The sequence below is a fragment of the Strix aluco genome, chromosome 21 (genome assembly GCF_031877795.1).
Source record: "Strix aluco isolate bStrAlu1 chromosome 21, bStrAlu1.hap1, whole genome shotgun sequence".
Taxonomy (NCBI): domain Eukaryota; kingdom Metazoa; phylum Chordata; class Aves; order Strigiformes; family Strigidae; genus Strix; species Strix aluco.
Genome location: NC_133951.1, coordinates 5,563,151 through 5,583,236, shown reverse-complemented (window position 1 = coordinate 5,583,236; position 20,086 = coordinate 5,563,151). Strand labels below are relative to the sequence as shown.

Here is a 20,086-nt window from a genome sequence, read left to right as displayed (position 1 = left end):
TATGGCAAAAGTGCAGTTGTCTGAAGGAGAACTTGGTACTTGAGGGCTGCAGGGACAAACACCAACACAAGCCCAGCAGCTGCTCTTTTCTAAGTTGTTGGCATTGAAGATGTGAAGCTGATCTTTGAGCTCCACAAAAATTTATTTAATGTCAGGTTCAGCCTCTGGGTCTCCTTATAAACAGTTCATAGGTTTGGGGGGTTTTAAGCCAGATTTTTCTGGCCGTAATAAGGGCACGGAATTTGGATCTGATACTTTCACTTTAGGTGGGTGCACCATCTAACCACTTGGCATTGAACTTCCGATGTCATCTGTAAATGTAGCTTGAAGTGTTAGTAACAACTGGTGGGAAAGGGATCTGCTGCAGAGATAGGGGAACAATGAAACATCAGCTTGAAAGACTGAAGAAAGGTTTACATAGATTCAGATTTTTATATTATCACAAAATCACATTTTTCTCAAGACCCTTTTTGTTGCCTTTTAAATAAGTGCTTTTTCTAACTATGTTGTCTACAGTCTGTAGCAGAAGATTTAAGTAAAAGGCCGCACAAACACTTGGTGGTAGCTGTAATGCAGTTTACAGAGCAGGTCAAATCAGGCTTACTCTTTTGGTGACTCTCAGCACCATGTTATCTGATAGAACTGATCATAGGGCCTGAGAAGCTGCTATACCATACCTGGTTAACACACGGATTGATCATTACAAGATAGAAACAGCAGAAAAAGTGGCTACTGAAGCTGCAAGAGCAGTTTTTAAGTCTGTATTCAGACAGAGGGGCAGCAGTCATGTCTGTAGCAACAGTATGGGAGGGCTGAGGCGTGCGAGGGAGCCTGAGGAAGGTGTATGGCTGCTGACTGACCCCACTCCTGAAAGTGTTTAAGTCCCATGAATGGGAGTCAGGTGCACAAAACATCCCCAGGAATCACAGTTCCTACACGATCAGTTTCTCTCTTCTGCACCAGCCAGTGTTGTATTTTGGTGCTTTTTCATTTTTATTTTTGAGTCTTTATTTTTGCCTTCATTAATTTCCACTTCTTAGCAGAAAGGGTTTTTTTATTGTGGAGAAACCAGCTGCAAATATCAGTGCAGAGTGTTTGACTATTCCAGAATGTCTTAAAGAGAAGAAAAAGGAAACAGAAAAAAAGGAAGTTACAAAAGCCAGTCCTTGGCATGTAGGTTTCAGCTTTGACAAATTGACATCTGCCTAAGGAAAGATGTGCCAGAAACATCTTGGCCAGCTTTATTGTGCTCTACATGGGCCATAGCTCTCTGCTGGTCCCCAGCAGGCAATAGCCTGTTCAAATGGTCTTCATTTCCATGAGAAAGAAATTGAGACAAAGAAAAGAACCAGAAGTTTCTTTTATAGCAGGTTTTGTCAAATAAGCAATCCCGCTGCTTTGGCACTCTGAAAATCCACAAAAAACATCAGAAAAAATGCAAATAGAAACAAATGCACATATCCCCCGCCACCTTAATGTTTCTCTTAGGTTAGAAGAAAAATTTTAAGAGTTTTTGTATTCTCATTGATAAAGTTGGAAGAAATGCAGGTTCTGTCAAGTCACAAGCTGTGGGATACTCTGGTCATTAAATCAGCAAACAGATTTCCTTTTTAAGAGTTTTCAAATGCTATATATTCCTTTTTCCCTGAGCAAACAAACTTTCTTCTTTTTTTTTCAAGATGTGAGATGGAGTTACATGTGAGTATTTGGCTGATGGAAAGTAACTCGTGGTATCTCATTTGGAAGAGAACAACCAGCTCTGGCAGGGAATGAAGAGCACTTCCTGACCTGTAGGTTCACACGGGCACTTTTCTGAGAGGCGGATGGGCAGAGCACAGCATTGGTGTTCTTACAAGGAGCACCTCTAGCAGTTTAAGTGCAGAAATCTGGAGGTCCTGGGCATTGCAAAAAAGGAACATTCAAGCAGAAGAAAATTTGGCAGTTGGGTCCAGCATTTATTTAAAAACTGTTCTCTCTCCTGGGTTCCTCAGAAATATGTAAGGGGTGCCCAGCAGCTGCAGCAGTATGACCCCTGATAGAAACTTGATCTGTGTGGATCCCAACTAAATCATACTGTTGTGTGAAGCCAGCACGTCAGTGCTGCAGCAACGCCTATTGAGGCTCTGCAGGGTGGATGGCTGTCACCTCTTGGGCCTTTTGTTCGTTCCTCTGTGTTGCCCACCTCCCCAGCTGTCTCTTGGGGATGGATTGATTGAGAAGTTGTCTAAACTAGGATGTTATCCTACAACGGGATGGCAGGGGAACACAGAGCTGTAGGAGCTTGGTGTTGCACACAAATTTTCATGCAGGCATCACCTTCCTCTCCATAGCCTTCCATTTATTTGAAAGGGTAGCATTCAATTTTGAAGTGGAGACAGAGCTAATTGCTAGTTTGTTACTCATGGCAAGTTCTGTAGCCTTGGAGGTAGGAAGCAGCTAGGTACCACAGCTGGGAGATGGTCTGAGGGTGCAGCAGGGCTCTCCCCTCTGCAGCCAACATTGGATGGAAGCTTCCTATGATGAAGATCTTTCCACCTTGTGTAAAAACCCACACACACCGTTGAATAATCTCTCACCTCCCATTGTGCAGCTGTGTTGGAAGATGAATCCTGCTGCCAGCAGGCTCAGCAGACAGGGCTGTGCTATTCCAGTAACAGCATCTTCCCAAGTTGCTCATTGTGATTCCCTGGTCTCTTCCTGGAATATTTTGGCTGTGACAGTTTTGGTGCTGGCTCTCTTCCAAGTTTGAAAGACATCCTGTACTTGAGGGCTGGCTGTTTGAAACACCCACATAAACGAACTTTTCTTGAAAACAAGATTTATTAAAAATAGGAGGAAAATCAGATCAAAGTGCTCAACTCGGAAGGCCAGATAGTCTGTATCCCAGAATATTAAAACCCTGCTAGAAGAACCTGCAAGTGTTTGTAATGAATCTGTCAAATCAAAAGGTGCTGTCTGACTAGCAATTAACAGATTCTTTAACATCTGTATTTAAAAGAGTGGGAAATTATTGGAGCAAATTAATTAGCCTGAACTCAACAGTATGCAAAGTTTCAGAACAAACTCAGAGGACAAAATAAGTAAAAAATTGTAGGTAAATGTATCAAATATAATAAGAATTTGGTAAAGATGGATCAGGTCTATTTGATACTTTGCACTGTGAAGGTAACTGCATTTTTAGAGGAAATACAGCAGCTCTAGTTGAAATGGACTGTAGTAGAGCTGCAGAGATGGTGCTACACAGGAATGTGTTAGGGAAGCTGCAGAAGTTGAGTGTTGCTAGCAGAACTCAGCAAGTTTGCAGATAAAGTAAAAGTGTTGAGAAGTGATTGATAGACTAGATGTGTATCCTGCCATTCAGAGGGACACGGACAGGCTGGAGAATTGGTCTGTCAGGAACTTCATGATATCAACTAAAAAGAAAAGTCAAGTCCTGCACCTGAGGAAGAATAACCCTATGCACCAGTATATTCTCAGGACCAGCTGCTTGGAAAGCAGCTTTGCAGGGAAAGGACTTGACAGTCTCAGTGCACAACAAGCTGAACATGAGCCAGCAGTGTGCCCTTGCAGAAAGGAGGTCACCAGTGTCCTGGGCTGCATTAGGAAGAACATTGCTGACAGGTCAGGGAGGTGGTCCTTCACTCTGCTCAGCCATGGTGAGACCCATCTAACATGCCAGGTCCAGTGCTAGGGATTGCTCAGCCTCAAGAAGAGACATTATCAGTGGGGATCTTATCGATCATCAACACTTTATGGTAGGGAGTAAAGACTAGACTCTTATCAATGGTGCCTAGTGACAGGACAAGGGGCAATGGGAACAACTTGAAATACAGGAAATTCCATTTAAACATAAGTACAATCTTTTCTACTGTGTGGGTGGTCAAACACTAGAAGTTTCTCAGAGTGTTTGTGGAGTCTCCATCCTTGGAGATATCCAAAACTCAGCTGAGCATGGTCCTAGGCAACCTGTTCTGCTGACCCTGCTTTGAGCAGAGGGTTAGGACTAGATGATCCCCAGACATACCTTCAACCTCAGTGATTCTGTGATCTCTGCTTTCCCACTTCCAAGTTAGCCATGAATATGGTTTCTCTGGTGCTTGTAGTCTCCCTTGTGTAGGGAGGAAAGAGCTTTGCACATCAGGGAACACTAAGCTATGAGCTAGCATAAACTGTGTCTGCTTGGTTTCCCTCTTTGGGTCTACTTGAAAGTTTTTGCTAAGACAGTAACCATAACAATCACCAAATGATGTTTATCAGCCTAATAGCAAATAAACAGTGAAATTTGTTTGCATATTTACAGACTCACATCTGAATGAACTGATGCAGGGAAAAGTTCAGACATTAAATATTCCCAATTTAATTGTAGTCTTCATCCATTAGCCAAAATGTCACTTCCCTTTCTTTGTGATCAACTTAATTTAATTCCTGAGCATCTTTCCATTTTCATAGGTTGTTGCTTCACTGAGTCAGGTTCATGTACTAAATTGAATAACAGTGAGCTCCTAGAGCAAAATTGTATGAGCTTCAGAGACTGGCAGAGCCATTCTTATTGCATCATAAATATAATGGAGCCTTTTTCTGTGCACTTCACAGCTAGTCCTAGCTACAAGCAAAAGAGATATATTGTCCTGCATGAGATACATTGTCCATTCAAGGCACACATAAGCATTTGGCCTAAACCTCTGCTTCAGTATAGAAGAGACTAATTTTCCTTCCAACCACAGCACCTCTTTATTCCTAGATATATATAAAAGGAGAAATACCTATTCTACCTCCATTTCTCCTTCATGATTTTTGGACAAACACTCTGATGGAGAATGGTATTGGATTTCAGACAGCTGCTTTCCTTCCTGCCTCATGTCACAACTGCCATTCTCAAGTTTTTCCAATTGCAAATACACTTATGGACCAGCAACCAATCCAAATATTGATGTGGGATGGAATTAAGATTCTGTTGGGCTTTCAATACATTTGTAACTACTGCAGTCCCAGTTGTGTTTTGCAACTGCTGTGGAAACCTTTATCTCAGGATATATCTTGGGTTAAAACACAAATGTAGTGGAGTCCTCCTGAAAATAAAGTTTATTTTCCTCCATTTCTTGAGATTAATTAAGCAATTGTCCTTTGCTGTGTATTTCACTTGCTCATTGCTTTACATTTTTATATCTTATGAAGTGAAATTTGATAAGCTCCAACATTGTCTTTAAAACTTTGGGGACTTCAGGTCAGTCCAGATTTTCTATACTTCATGCTAGTTTTCTCTCTGGCCTGGCAAATCCCAGCAGTTTCCCATACCATTAATGGCTGCATTTGGACTGAGGTCCAGATCTCAACTCTGGACTGTGGGGTTCAAGCAAGGAATGAAGCACTGGATTGGTTGGAGAAGAGAGGAAGACAAGCTCAAATGCCTTCCTAAGCCTTAAATTGTGTCAGATTCTGTATAAATACAATTGGATCCATGTGATACTTGTTTTTCTTTTGTCATATTTGGTCAAAAGAAAGAAGAGGCCAAAGATAGACTCAAGCTAGCAATTGCCATTTCAGAAATGGTTTCAGTGCACCTCTTCAGAAGAGGCTATATCCTGCCATCAGTCTTTCCCCTGAATGTCCTCTCCTGTCTGACAATGGATTGCTGAGTCCAGCTGACCTTCTGTTTCTCCTTGGTCCTACCAGCCTCTCATTAGACCCTCATCATGCTCCATTCACTTGTTCAGTCCCCATTTACTCTCTTGTATTTGTCTTTGTACCTGAATTTTTCCTTCCTCTCTGCCATCATCCAGAGGTGATGTCCGTACTTGTCAGTTAAACAGTGCCAGGAGACATTTGTGGGGCTGGACCTCAGCTGTCTGCCCCATCTCACTGTCAGCACAGGTTCTGCTCCTGTTGTTGGATGAAGAGGTCTGGCTCTCTCCTTGACAGTTCAGGGGTGAGGATAGACCAAGTATCATTCCCAACAGACATCTCATATCACCAGTCATGTTTTGGAGCATCAAACAGGTCAATAGACTAGAAAGGGGCAATTGTGAATAAATTAGCCCAGGAATAGTCCTAGGCACATTTCATTTACTATCATCAATATTAAGGCATGTCTGTGCTAAAAGAACATGCAAAATATATTGCACTTCATTCCAAAAGTTGTATTAAAAACAATCAGATGCTTGCTGATATCCTGGAAGTGCTGTGGAGGTTTCAGGCCAGCCCTCTTTGGGTTTTGTTGTCTTTTCCCTTTCTCCACTTTCATCTGCCTTCTGTGTACCTTGACAAGTGAAAGGGTCATGGAACAGCCTATTTTTGTTGAGTTTCTAACAAAAAGTTTAGGTTCTCATTTGGAGGAGGGACTGTGGCAGAAGTGGGTGTATAGAAATCCTGAGAGCAGTGAAGTTGCTACAGCACAGCTTTAGTATGAGGCCAGTGGTGGCCCAGGCAAGATCCTGAGTACTAATAGAGATGTAAAGCCTCCTCTGATGCTGGTACTGATTTGACTCAACATTCCCAGTATCTATATAGCTAGACCAGTGCTGCTTCTGTGCCTGTATTGGTGAAATCACGTTGCAAATTGTGGAGGAGACACATGCACAAACAGAGGATAGGAATAGATGCATAGCTTTTAGTGCACCAAAAGGCAGAGTGGTCCCATCATACTCTTAATTGCTTAGTGGCTAAGGTGGTGAGCAGAGAAATGACACTTTTTGTAGATGTACTTAGTTTGGCCCAGCCCAAGTAGGATGATGGGGAACTTCATAGGGCCCAGCAACACAGGAGGAACAGACAGCATGTTCAGAGGTGAGGCTAAAGGATAACAAATTAATTGCACTTGCTCTTATGTGCTGTAATCCTCCTCCCTGACTGTGTGTGGAGAGGCTCACGGGGGGTTAAGGGCTTCCGGGAGGGCTCAGATAGTGCTGACTGCAAGGATCAAAAGTATTCTTCCTTGTCAAGTGTGACCATGGAGTGAGGTCTGAAAAAGCCTCAGGGTGCTACTGCTGAAATCCAAGCACTGCACCTAAGTAGAGAATGTGATGCAGCCCTCATTGCCTGCCAGGTGGGGCATCTTTGGTAAATTGACTGTGGTAATTCCTCAGTTAGGGGAAAGCATGTGCCTGAGACAGGGTAAAACTTCTCTGGTACTCCCAGAGCTCTGAGGCTGCCTCTCTCCACATCAAACAACAGCAAGCTTGTTGCTCAGAAATAGCTTGGGCTCATAGGTGTGTGAGGAGGTGTTGGTGGTAGGGTCTGTGCTTACCCGTTTTGGTCTCTGAGTCCTGTAGTCCTGACTCACATGACCGCAGGGCTGCCTGTGGAAGGATAGAGCTATGCTTGAGTGTGTGTGGCATCTTCTCATGTGATGAAACCTCACACTACCATTGACAGTAAGCTTCATCAAGGGAAGAGACTCTCTGCAGTGCCCCCCTCCCTGTCCTTTTTTATACCCCAACACGATGCAATGAGTGTTGGGCTGTCTCTGGACTGTAAAGCCTAGCTTTCAGATTTACTGTAAAAACAGTAACTATTTTCTGAGAGCATCTCGCAAGAGAATGAGACTTTGTAAAAACAGCTAATTTTTATTGCTCTGGGAGATTATTTGTCATAAGGCATGAAGGAGAGACCCACTTTCAGAAATGTGAAGGATCTCCAGTTGCTATCAGCAAAGGGAGTGCATTGTGGAGTGTGTGCTGGTTTATATATACATAGTGCTATTTCTGATGGTTACCATAGCAACACTTGCGTCCTGTGATATATGTTCTGCCTTGTGAAGTACAAACACACTGGGGTGCTGGGAAGTGACTTCCCAAAGAAAAGCCTCTGGTGCTCCCATGTTCCTGCACATGCGCCCTAGCCCAGCTCTTGCCACAGCCCCTCATCCTCCGGTTCCCGCTCTCAGTCACTTACACTTCATAATGCAAAGCAGGGAAATAACACAGGGCAAGGTAATATGGTAATGGTCAGTGTGCATAGGAAGATGTTTCAGATTTCTTTTTTACCTTCTTTTTATCAGGATTTGGCCCCCACCCTTCATTCATAAAGCAAGGTAATGAATTTGAGACCATTGCCTATTTCTGCCTACAGCACAGACCTAGATGTTGAGCTGTGAAAATACAGAGATGTTAGTGAGTTCTCTTTCACCCTTGTACAACAGCTCTTTCACAAACTTCAAAATCTGGCTAAGAAAAGAATGTAATAAAGCAATGAATTTCCTTGCTGTGTCCTGGGTAAATGTGTCCTCAGAGAGTCTTATGGAATGAGGATGACATAAAACTGGTGCAGTGTAAACTGTACAGTGTGGCTTAGGGAGATAGTATTGGGAGTGCATAAAGCCCTGAGCCAAGGGAAAGTGCACAGACTAGATTATCCCTCTTTCTCCTGAATAAGATCTAGAGCTAACCCATGAAATTGGTAGATTTCAAAACAAGCAAAAGGAGGTGGTTCTTCAATCAACATGTAGCTCAGCTGCGATTGGTGTTAATGCAGCATTGTCTGTGTTATGTTGTTATTGATAATTGACATATCATTCGATTATGACTGCATACGTTGTTATTATTCATGTTTTGTCAAGTTGTCTTACCTGACTGCTGAGAATTAATTTGTAAAGTTTCCTTCAAACCTGTGAATCCCCTTCACAGCATCTCTATGTTTTGCAGACATATTCATTTGATCAAGTCATGAATTCTTAGTACCAACCCAGGTTTCCCTGCATATATTCCTCTTTTACATCCCTTCTATCACAAAAGGATAGTATATAAATACACTCAATTATCATTAAATTAGAAATATTCCCTAAGTCAGCTGTTAGAAGGCAGTGATACTGACAAATAATGATCATTGGTGTCATGTCAACACAAGCGAAAGCAATTATTTTTCAGCCATTTAACACCACAAAATCAGATGTCGAAAGAAACTACTAATTAAAAATGAAAATACTTAAGGTCAGGTATGTAGTCTATGATTAAGCTGATACTTAATGCACAATTTTTCTTTTGGTATTTTGTTGAGCTCTTTCCCTATATTACTAAAAAAAATACCATTTGAAACTGGTTATAGGTTTCAGTCCACTCCTACTTTATTATTGGGCTTGTGTTTTTAGAGTGAGTTGGTTTCCTGCACTCTGGGGATTAGGTCATCTCTTGAAATCCTAAATGCATCAGGCAAGCACTGATGCATCAACTGTCAGATACAATTGCATTTTTTCTGCTGCTCTTCACACGGTCATGGTTTGCGACAAAGCAACACTTCCCCAGACGTGATTCCTGTGCTCGGGCAAAGGATTCCTTTGCTCTCATCCTTGCCTCCCCCCACTCCTCAACTCCATTTCATCCATGTAACATGAGCACAGCCCTAAATCCTTTCAGGGAAGGAGACTGAATTTATGCAGTTCTAAATAAGAAATGTTCCTAGACAAGTGAATCAGATTTGGGGCAACAGGACTGGAGGGTGGAAGGTGTCCATGACTTCCCCAAACAATAATTCTCTTGACTCATGTTTCTGAAGCAGCTGCCATCTCAGAGATGGAGTCTTGACATCTGGCAGGAATCATCTAACAATTTATTTGACTTAGGGCATCAAGACAGCCCCATAAAATCTTGTGCGGAAGAGGGAAATATTGAAGTTACCAAGCAGCAGAGAATGTGGTATTTACATCTAAAACACAGAGGTCTTGGGCAAGGAGACAGAAGCACAGGAGCTTTTCCTGAGTGCTGGGTACACTTTGTACGCAGCCCCATAGAGGGTGAGAAAATGGAAATAGTTGTGTGCATTCTTAAAAGATGTCAGTCTTGAAAACTCAGTTGCACGCTTACTGTGTTATTTTCTGATACTTCTGAAGCCAGAGAGAGTAATGTATCTCCCATATTACTAGAAGGCTTCTGAAAGCACCACCCATCCCCTTTAACTTCAGGTGCCTGCAATAGAAACAACTCCATCTGACCCAGTCACCACAGCCCTCTTTTCCAGGCCATGGGGAGAGCTGGACACTTTCACCAGAGTGATCCATTGGATGTACTGCACACATCTGTTCTAGGATAAGATGTCCTGCCTTCTCCATGACTCTCCAGTGGGATGAATAATTCAGCTGCAGACCTCTGTACTCAGACATACACATATCCAGTACCCTTGGAAACTGGTACAGATCCAGAGGCATAAAGCCATTGTGAAGACAACTTGTACTGAAGTTGTGGTTGTACAACCAAGAACAGACTATAGCTCTTGCTTTGTGACAATTGAGAGGGGAGCTACTCTCTGAAGGAGTTGAGCTTGCCTGCTAGTCCAGCTGATTGTAGAGGCTGGGTGGCATTTCTTACAGAGCCAAGACTCAGATCTACATACATTGCTGTCACTGTTAGAAATCTAGAAGTCAGCCTTCACCATGATAACTACATATATAATAGGGCAAAACCCAGTATAGTTGAGATACCAAATGTAAACATACTGATCCTTATCAGGATTCCTCTACAAAAGTGAGAGGTGACACTGATTTTTGCATCCAGGACTTGTCAAGGACATGACAACGTGTAAGGACAGTCACTGATGTGCAAAGGGGGCTGTTTCTGGATGTGACTGAGTTTTTAGTCTCTTCTCTCCTGAGGTACCCCAGCTTCTCTGGAGAGATGTATCACCATCTGGTCCTTCCTGCCCCTTGGTCCATCTCTGAGTGCTGACCCATCCCTCCAGCATTTGCAAGTACTGCTAATAGTCTGTGGCAGCAGCCACCACTCTGTCCCAACCCACGCCCAGAGGACCTCAGCTTTTCCTTTTCTACAACTGTTCATCCTCTTCTCCAGTCCTGGCTCGAATCTCTCCATAAGCAGCTCACAAGAGGCACCTGAAACCTCCAACAGGAAACCCAGAAGAGGGTTTCTGTGTTCTCATGAGGGAGTTTGCGTTCCTATGTGACATCAGTCTATAAAAGCACCTACTGGAGCAGACCAAAGTGCTGCCAGCCCAGTTCCCTGCCTGTGAGAAGGAACATCCAGAATCTGAAAGAAAGGGTGTATAAACATCGCAAGTGTGCAGTGATGTTTCTCTCCATGGGTCTAAGCTCAGCTTCGTTCTGTGATTCTCTCAACTTCCACAAAACTCTGAGACAACAAATTCAGTTTAGTTATGTGTTGTATGAAAATGTACTTCCACTTACTCTTTTTAAACTTGCAGTGTGCTCTGTTCATCCTTCCATTCTTGTTCCTCACTCACACCCTCCACCCCGATCTCCTCTCCCTCCAAATTGGTGGGTCCGTATCAATTTAGTGTCTCCTTGTGTGGAAGCTATATCCTTTTGGGGATAGAGAAGTAGGAACTGGCTGTAGTTTTCAAGATGAAGGCCCACCATGGATTAATGGAGTGGCATAATAACGTTTGCCGTTTCATTCTCTGTGTCTTTGCTGATGTTTGATTGTTTTCACATTGTTAAGCATTGAGCTGTTATTTGCAGGAAATAACCATAAGGACTCCAAGATCTCTTCCCTGAGTGGCAATAGCTAATTCTGAACCCATCATTGTTTATATCTATAGCTAGGGTTGTTTTTCTGAGTGCATTACTTTGCATCTATCAACACTGAATTTCTTCTGCCATATCATTGCCAGTCACTTAGAATGATGGCATACTTTTGCAGTTTACCACCAGGTTTTATTTTCAGTACTTGAAATTACTTTGTGTTATGACTAATTCTGTCAGCTCACTAATCATTTGCTCTTTCAGGTAGTTTTTGAATATGGTAGGCAGCTCAAATTCCATCAGTAGTTTCCCACCCCCAGTTTCCTGTATCTTAACTGGTTGGTAGCCTATGACACCTTCCCTCTTACCTGCAACAATACTGGTAACTAAAAGATAAATAGCTGATACTGATGAAAATCCAAGCATGGAGATACACTGGCCCCGTGGAGGCAAATCCTGCAGTGTCCAGGGTGATGCCTGAAGCCACTGGGGTGAGCTGCCTGCTAGCGCTCACCTTTCTAGCAACTGCAAAAGGAGATTATGGTGACAAGCTCAGATTTGGATATCCCTGTATTAGCTGTCTAAAATGGGTTGGAAATTTTAGATTCCTGGTTTCCTCTAACTCATACTGTTTGTATGTTAATTCATGGTTTATTAGAGCCCCTGCTAGTTCGCCTAGTGCAGATTGAGGAGTAATGCAACACTTCCATATCTGAGTTTCTTTGGGGTGGATACCATCTGGTCCTAGTAAATTGTTATTATTAGTTTATAATTTTTTCTGAAAAACTCTTCATCTGCTGTTTCAGTTTAAGAGTCTTTCCAATGATTAAGGAATTGGAGCATCTGTCATATGAGGAGAGGCTGAGAGCACTGGGATTATTTAACCTCAAAAAGCAATGGCTCAGAGGGGTTTATCAGTGTGTTTAAATACCTCATGGCAGGGGGAGAAGAGAAGATGGAGCCAGACTTTTCATAGTGGTGCCCAGTGAATGAGCAAGAAGCAGTGGCCACAAACTACAGATTTTCCTTAAATATTTTTATTTTATTTTATTTTATTTTATTTTATTTTATTTTATTTTATTTTATTTTATTTTATTTTATTTTATTTTAAATTTTATTTTAATTTTATTTGATTTTAATTTTTAATTTTTATTTTATTATTTTCATTTTATCTTTTACTATGAGGGTGGTTGAACACTGACACAGGTTGTCCAGACAGGTTGTGGAGGCTTCAGCACTGGAGATATCCAAAAACCCAAATGGATACAGTTAGCCACCTGCTCTAGCTGACCCTGCTTTGAGCAGAAGGTTTAGATAGATGATCTCTAGAGGTGTCTCCAGCCTTAGCGTTTGAGTGATACCACCATGTAACACAGGCTGTAACAGTGAGACCCTTCTCAAGCTCTGCAGTGAATATTCCTGCAAATGTGAGCTGTTTTGTAGTGGCCTTGCCTTTCTTGGGCACTCCCTGTACACCCTGATCATCTTTTAGTTTTATAGGCTTTCTGCTAGATTTCTGGAAAAGGCTTTATTATTAGTTTTTATGGTTTTCAGAATACTGCTTCTTAAAACATTTTTTGGCCTTACCATGACTGGATTTTGTGCTGTTTTCTGTTTTTCTCATTTAGACACAATTTCCACTTTCTGAACAATGACATTTTACCTTAATAGTCTCCTTTACTCTGCTCTTTAACCACGAGAGATCCTTTCTGGTCCTTTTGATAGGTGATGTATATTTATTCTAAGCCTCTAATATGCTTCCTTTATGTAATTTCCTTGCCACCTCCAAGCAGTTTATCTTTTTGGCGGCTGCTTTTAATTTAAGTTTAGAAAGTTCCTTGTCCTGTCTTTGAATGGGATAAATCACCTTCCAGAGTGTCTGTTAACACAGTCAGCCTGGATTACACATCTAACTTTAAAATAAAGGTAGTTTTAGCCCACAAATCCCTGCTGTGTGTGACGTACCCCATTCCTAATATTAAAAAAAAAAGCTGTTTTCTTGCCTGGAAACTACAACAGTGTATAGGACTCTAGCTGAAAAACTGAGGCTTGTCTTCATTCATTTCATCATCTCTGCATAATACTGCTTAACTTTCTGACAGATATGTCTAATTAGTTGCATGAATAAATAAATATTTTTGTTAAAGGTCTTCGTAAAGCCACCTGCTTGACTTTTCTTTCCCAGTAACTGATATTGAAGGTCCTCACTGTTACTCTGTTAAAAATGAACAAACATTTTCATTTGAGCTTGGCAGATCTGGGGAGATAACTCTACTTCATCAGCCATATATTACTGTAGTAAGAAGGAGAGTATTATCACCGAGAACCCAAACAACCCAACAATGGCTTGCTTCATTGCTGATGATTTATTTTGAATTTAAAACTGTACTTGATGTAACTGGATATTTGGGGCTGTGAGTTGCACACAGACACTACTAGGACGAGTACCAAATTCTAGAGTGTCGCCTTGGTGGGTTCCATTCATTGGTGTGATGGATTTGGTGCCTACTCAGTGTCGGTGTAAGTCTGTTGAGACTGATGAAACCTCATCCCTTTTGTCCCTGCCAGAACATCCACCTGATGGCCAAGTGGCTGAATTCTCTGGAGAAGAAGCTGGAGCAACACATTGAGGGCAGTCATCAGGATTTCCGTGTCTTCATTAGTGCAGAGCCGGCACCCTCCTTTGACAGCCACATCATTCCCCAGGGCATTCTGGAGAACTCCATCAAAATCACCAATGAGGCACCAACCGGGATGCATGCAAACCTGCACAAAGCCCTTGACAACTTCAACCAGGTAGGAGAGCAGCAGGGCTCACACCGGCAAGTGGCCAGCAGTTCTGCTTGGAGCTGCTGGAGCCCCAGGTAGAGCGTGATACTTGTGGGCATTGCTGCTCCCAGGCAGCAGATGTGTGAGTCCCTTTGCATCGTGTCATCTCTGGATCCAACAACCCCCTCCTCTCTTCTCCAGGAGTTCGGCACAGATCTCTTTCCAAGCATTGATTTTCCCAAGAGAGGACTCAGGTAATCCTGAATGACCTCTTTCTTGCAGGTCACAGGATACCAGGCTTCTGTCTGGTTTAATAATTTTCTCACCAATGAACTGATGATTTTGTTACAGAATCAAACTTCTGAATGCATCATTTGGGAGACTTTTGCTTGATATATGTGTCTGTGTCCCTCCTTTTTGGGCTGACGAGTGACATATTGCATCTAACACCCAAAGACATGGAGGGGCAAGCCGGTTAAACCTTGCCTTTTTGCCCTTCTGTTTAACCAGGGTCAGAGGTTCAGAACTGCTGATACAGTCACATCCCACATCACTCTTCAGAGCAGCTCAAGGGGACTTGGTGTTGTGTGCCCAATGGCTATTCAGCTCAAAACCTTGCTGACATTGGAACTGTTGCAAATTAGAGCTGAAATCTCCCTGCAGGGAAGACTTGGGTGAAGTAGGCCATCATGAGAACTGCTGGGCCACAAGAAAAATAGCCGATAGCATGTTGCTTGTTGCTTTTATTGCATAGTGACCATATACACACACTCCTGTTACAGCAGGCACCATCCCCACTCTTTGCTGTTGGAACTACAGCTGAGTCTCTTGTACAGGGGACACAAAAGCAAAGCATGTGGAAATGATGGGAAATATTATTTTCTTGGTGCCACAGAGGGTATGGATCAATGTTAGAGTCATTGTAACGCAGTGATTTGTGGCCTCACTCAGCAGCTCCGGGCTCTGCAGGGCAGGGGGATGCCAAGAGCAGTGGGGCACGGATCAAGTGCCAGCAGCTCCCCAGGGAACAGCCTGTGTGCTGAGGCATGCTGGAGCCTGGTGAAGACTGCTGGAGGCAGCCATGCTTCTGCTGACCCCATTTTCCACATGGCACAAAAAGCTAAGGGCTAACTGCTCACATTTATGATGATACCTTTCCTAGAGACACAGACCACTGTGGTCTGCTGCCCTGAATGCTCATTATCTTCATTCATACATCACCGTTACTTTGGCATGCCCAGCTCTCACAGCAAGACCATGGCTGTTAAACCTAGAGCAACCAGAAGGTTCTGAAGTTATTTTCATCCCTCAGACTGCCTTTTCGGATCACTAGTGCTGAATCTACTATGGCCTCTCCATTCTGCCGATGACTGTGCTGGGAACAGGGCAAACACTGCAGGATTGCTTTGTTTTCTTTCCATACAGCCTCTTGTCATTTGGGACCAGACAAGAGCAACCCCAGCCTATTGTGGACCTCAGGCACTGGTCCATGGGGCAGAGAAATGGGGGCAGCTCACAATTATTTTTGCACTTAGATGTTGGTACAGAGGGAATCTCAAGCACAGGAGCTAACATTGCTAAACAGGTGAGCTGGGGAAGGACCATGCAAGGAATAATGCGAGTAGTCAGGGAAGATTATTCCATTTTTATCTACTGTCATTCATTATCTTGAACTCCATGAAATGTCCTGGAGAGCAAGGGAGGGGAGAACCTTCACCCCAAGTAACATTCTCATCCTGCTTCTGCTCATTTCAGTCAGATAGTAATTAGCATTTTCTAAATTGCTGGAGTATTATAAAATGTCTTTTATCAGAAATTCTGGAGTGAGTGGGTGGGGCCCCTTTACACCTCATTTCCCTGCTTTATACAGAATGGATGTTCAAATTTAGCTTTCAGCTCAAAGCTACAAAGAAGGCCCATTATTCTGTGCGGGGAATATTGTTCTGCTTTGTAGCTGAAGAAAAATACACAGCTAAATAGAGAGGCCAAATGAGACTGAGCTGGATTCTTACTCAGTGTTCATTCAGGCAAGCCCCCCTTGAAGTCCAGAGACATTTTCTAACATGAGAAAGGTGCTCAGCACATATTTGAACCAGTTCTTTATCAGGTTGCTGAAAATGAAGGAAGCTTAGAGTGCTGTCTAATCAAAGGGAAAAGGGTTTGGGATGTTCTTGATCACCTTACACAGCTAGTAAACGTCTTGCACATTTTAGAGTAATGGATTCTTCCTTTTCAACATGGACCCTGAGCTCTGTTATGTCCCCAGCTGATTAGAGGGCTAACATTGTATTTTTTTAAGACAAAGACAATGAAGGGAAGTCACATGGACACCCTTTGTAGTCTTTGTCACATAACAGAGTGGACTTAAAGGGGTTGTATCTGGGAAGGAGGATGGAGGGGCTGGTATAGCTACTCTCTCCTTACTCAGCCACTTGCTTAGCTGTGCAGGTCAGAGCCACTGTACCCTGGATATGCTATGCCCAGGGAGTGTTTGAAGAGACGTGGGTGTCAGTGCAGGCAAGCCCTTCCCAACATGTTCATCTCTGAGGTCTGGGGAAATCTGTACTGTTGGCCGTGGGAGATCCCATCAGGTTCCTGCTATGGGGCAGGGGATCCGCTGCTCTTGCCAACACAGAGCAAGGGCCAGAGCTGTGCAAGCTTCTGCCTGACTTCAGCCACAGAAAAGGGGTTCAGCTTCCTTTGTTAGAGCTGAAATTCAGTCTCATGCCATGCAGACAGCTCCAGCCCTTCATCCCTTCCACTGTTCTGCTTTCGTGTAACATTGATGCTCACACTGCTGGGAACAGACATGGCTGCCCAGGCTTCCCCTTGGTGCCTGCCTGCTGAGGCGTCACTCTCAGCACCTTTCAGAGATCTTTGGAGTTGGGTTCTCTTTGTTCATTTTCACTGATTAAATGACTCAGGTTCCTGCCTCTCCACCTCCAATATCATGATTCTGCCAATTCATTTGTGTCACCTGGAAGTTGGGGAAGGAAGCACCCATTGCTTTGCTGGCTTTAAAAGGCTGCATTAGATTTTTTTTTTTTTTTAACAAGTGTTTGATCTCACCTGCTTGGGTTTTTATCAGTTTCTCACATCCCTGCTTTGGTGTGCTGCACAAGGTTGTGCTGTCAGCAAATATGCTGCTGCAGCACTTGGCTGGGCTGGCTTTGTGCAGAGGGTCACAGCAGCAGGAGCACAGCCTTTCTGGGATAACTGCCTGCTGCTACAGCCCCGCAGCTCAAAGAAATGCTACCCCAAGGAAACTTTTTGTACTCAGGGACAAGACAGTCTTTAGTTCTTCCAGCTATAGCCCTCTTTGGGAGGAGCCTTGCTTAGGGCTGTGGTCCCAGTCCCTCTGCTGTCATGCTTGCCCTGTGTGGTGCCTCTGTCTATCTCTCTGGTGTGGGATGTGGGGCATGTGCAGGTGATGGGGCATTGGGCAGGTGCATGTGTCCTTCCCTGCTTGGCTGTCAGTATGTGTTCCTGTGCAAAGCCACTTTGAGTCAGAAAAGTAAATATTAATTCAGTAAGTATGCATCAGAACTTAGAAAATTAGTGAATGTGTATATTATGCAGAAATGAACTGATTGGGCAAATCAATTCACCCCTGCACAAGGTCTAGTGTATTTGGGAGGCCCTGAGAGTCGCTGAGACTGAGGGCAGTGTGGTCTTACATGACTCTGCCTTTCTACCTCTATTGCAGGACACCCTGGAGATGTGCACCCGGGAGAATGAGTTCAAGAGCATCCTCTTTGCCCTCTGCTATTTCCATGCCGTGGTGGCAGAAAGGCGCAAGTTTGGCCCCCAAGGCTGGAACCGTTCCTACCCCTTTAACACTGGAGACCTTACCATCTCTGTGAACGTGCTGTATAATTACCTGGAGGCCAGCTCAAAGGTGCGTCAACCAAAGGTGGGCTGTTAACTGGTTAACTGGTGGCTTTTAACCACCAGTGATGGACTGGCTTGTGTGGAAACTCCTGGAAAGTCTCCTTAAATGCCATTTCTTTGGTATCTTTGGTTTAGTGACTTCACAGTTTGGAATACCTTTCTGGTGAGATGGGAAGCTTCAGTGCCACTCACACCTGTAGCAGCTTGTAAATCATAGCAAATAGTGCCTGTGGTCCTAATTAATTCAAAATATATAGTGGTCTTCCTTTGGTTTAACAGAGTTTAGAATAAATTTGCATTTCAGTGGGAAACTGCACAAAAGCTATGCTGTGATCCAGTTTTCCTTGGGCAGGATTTAACTACTGCCTAATGTTTGTTTACATAGAAAACTGAAATAGTGAAGTGGAAGCACTCACTGTGCAGATCAGTGCTTAGTGCTGTAGCCTGGAGCTCAGCGACACAGCTGGTGGAGCTCTGGCTGGCTGAACTTGTTCATGCCCTCCTGGTTCATTCTTCAGGTCCCATATGATGATTTATGCTACCTCTTTGGTGAGATTATGTATGGAGGTCACATTACAGATGACTGGGACAGGCGGCTTTGCAAAACCTATTTGGAAGAATTTATTAAGCCAGAAATGATGGAGGGAGAACTCCTCCTTGCTCCAGGATTCCCCCTCCCAGGGAACATGGACTATAATGGCTATCATCAGGTAAGATCTTTGTTTTCTAGCATTATTTATACACATAAATGTAATGTCTTCCATAACTGCCCTATAATCTGTTTTAGAAGGCAGTGAATAGGACTCCAGTGTTTCAACACACCTCCTGTTACTTCCCATTATGTTCTGTTTCTGTAGATGTTTCAGCATTCCCTTGGATGAACCAAGTCTAATAGTAATTTTCTACTTCATCATGGACTCCTTCTGTTCATGCATGAATAGATCAACCGTATTGGTTCTTGAGACTTGAGTGGGGCTCCTGGAAAATTACATCCACATACTGTTTGCTAAAATGGCCCTTTCAAGCTCCTTTTATCATCAGTTTTGATGAGAAACACTGAAGGGTCTTGTTGATCTACTTATTTCATCTGTTCTTTGTACACTAATGCAGTAGAGAGATAGGCATATTAGGCTGTTTTTGTTCATAAAACTTAACTACTGGAAGCTAAATTCTCACAAGAGATTTCAGGATATTGATGCTCAAGTGCACAGTGGATAATTGCTAGAGAAGGTCCAGGCCTGAGATATGTAGCCAAGCCAAACTTTAGCAATTACTAAATTTTCACAGCAGGAGTAGAAGCAGTTCTGTAAACAATTGTAGACTTATTTCTCCCATCAGTTCACTGGTGTTTCAGCCACAAGCAGAGCCATATCAGCCTGGGATTCCTTACTTGGATGGGTGATAATTCCAGAGCAGGTGAACCCTGCAGACAAAGTGCCCTGGACTCTGTATCTAACCTGAACCTGAATTTCTCTATACAGTACATAGACGATACCTTGCCTCCAGAGTCTCCTTATCTGTATGGCCTCCACCCCAATGCTGAGATTGGCTTCCTTACCCAGACCTCGGAGAAGCTCTTCCACATCGTGCTGGAGATGCAGCCCCGGGACACCAGCATGGGCGAAGGAGGAGTGGTGACCAGGGAAGAAACGGTGAGAGTGGTAGAGGAAGGAGCTGTTGAATTTTGATACCTGTCTCATTCATGAGTAGTCTTGTCTAGCTCAGGTTTGTCTTACAACTGCTTATTATAATGCATTCTGCCTTTGCTGGATACAAACCGAGCGTCTAAAATCACTAGCCTCATATTATGCAGAACATCACCATGGTGGGTTGCAATTGGAGTATTGTCAGTAATAGAACAGTGGCTTTTAATTACCCCCTGAACTGCAGTGCCTTCATTATCATCTTGTGAAGATGTTGCAAATAAACCTTCTGTGGCCTCTACTGTCTCTGAGCCACGGGTCCCTGTGCACCATGCTGTGAGTGGCATACCAGTGGGCC

The 20,086-nt window shown here is 43.4% G+C and overlaps 1 protein-coding gene across 2 annotated transcripts in view; it reads left to right on the top strand.

The window, feature by feature from the left end:
- Positions 1 to 20,086, top strand: part of DNAH9 (dynein axonemal heavy chain 9) — a 202,555-nt gene that overhangs the window by 164,562 nt on the left and 17,907 nt on the right. For both annotated transcript variants that reach the window (XM_074847373.1, XM_074847375.1), the window contains 4 exons: positions 13,994 to 14,221; positions 17,901 to 18,092; positions 18,604 to 18,795; positions 19,567 to 19,737. In XM_074847373.1, the coding sequence (XP_074703474.1) occupies positions 13,994 to 14,221; positions 17,901 to 18,092; positions 18,604 to 18,795; positions 19,567 to 19,737 (783 nt within the window). The remainder of the gene's footprint in view (positions 1 to 13,993; positions 14,222 to 17,900; positions 18,093 to 18,603; positions 18,796 to 19,566; positions 19,738 to 20,086) is intronic.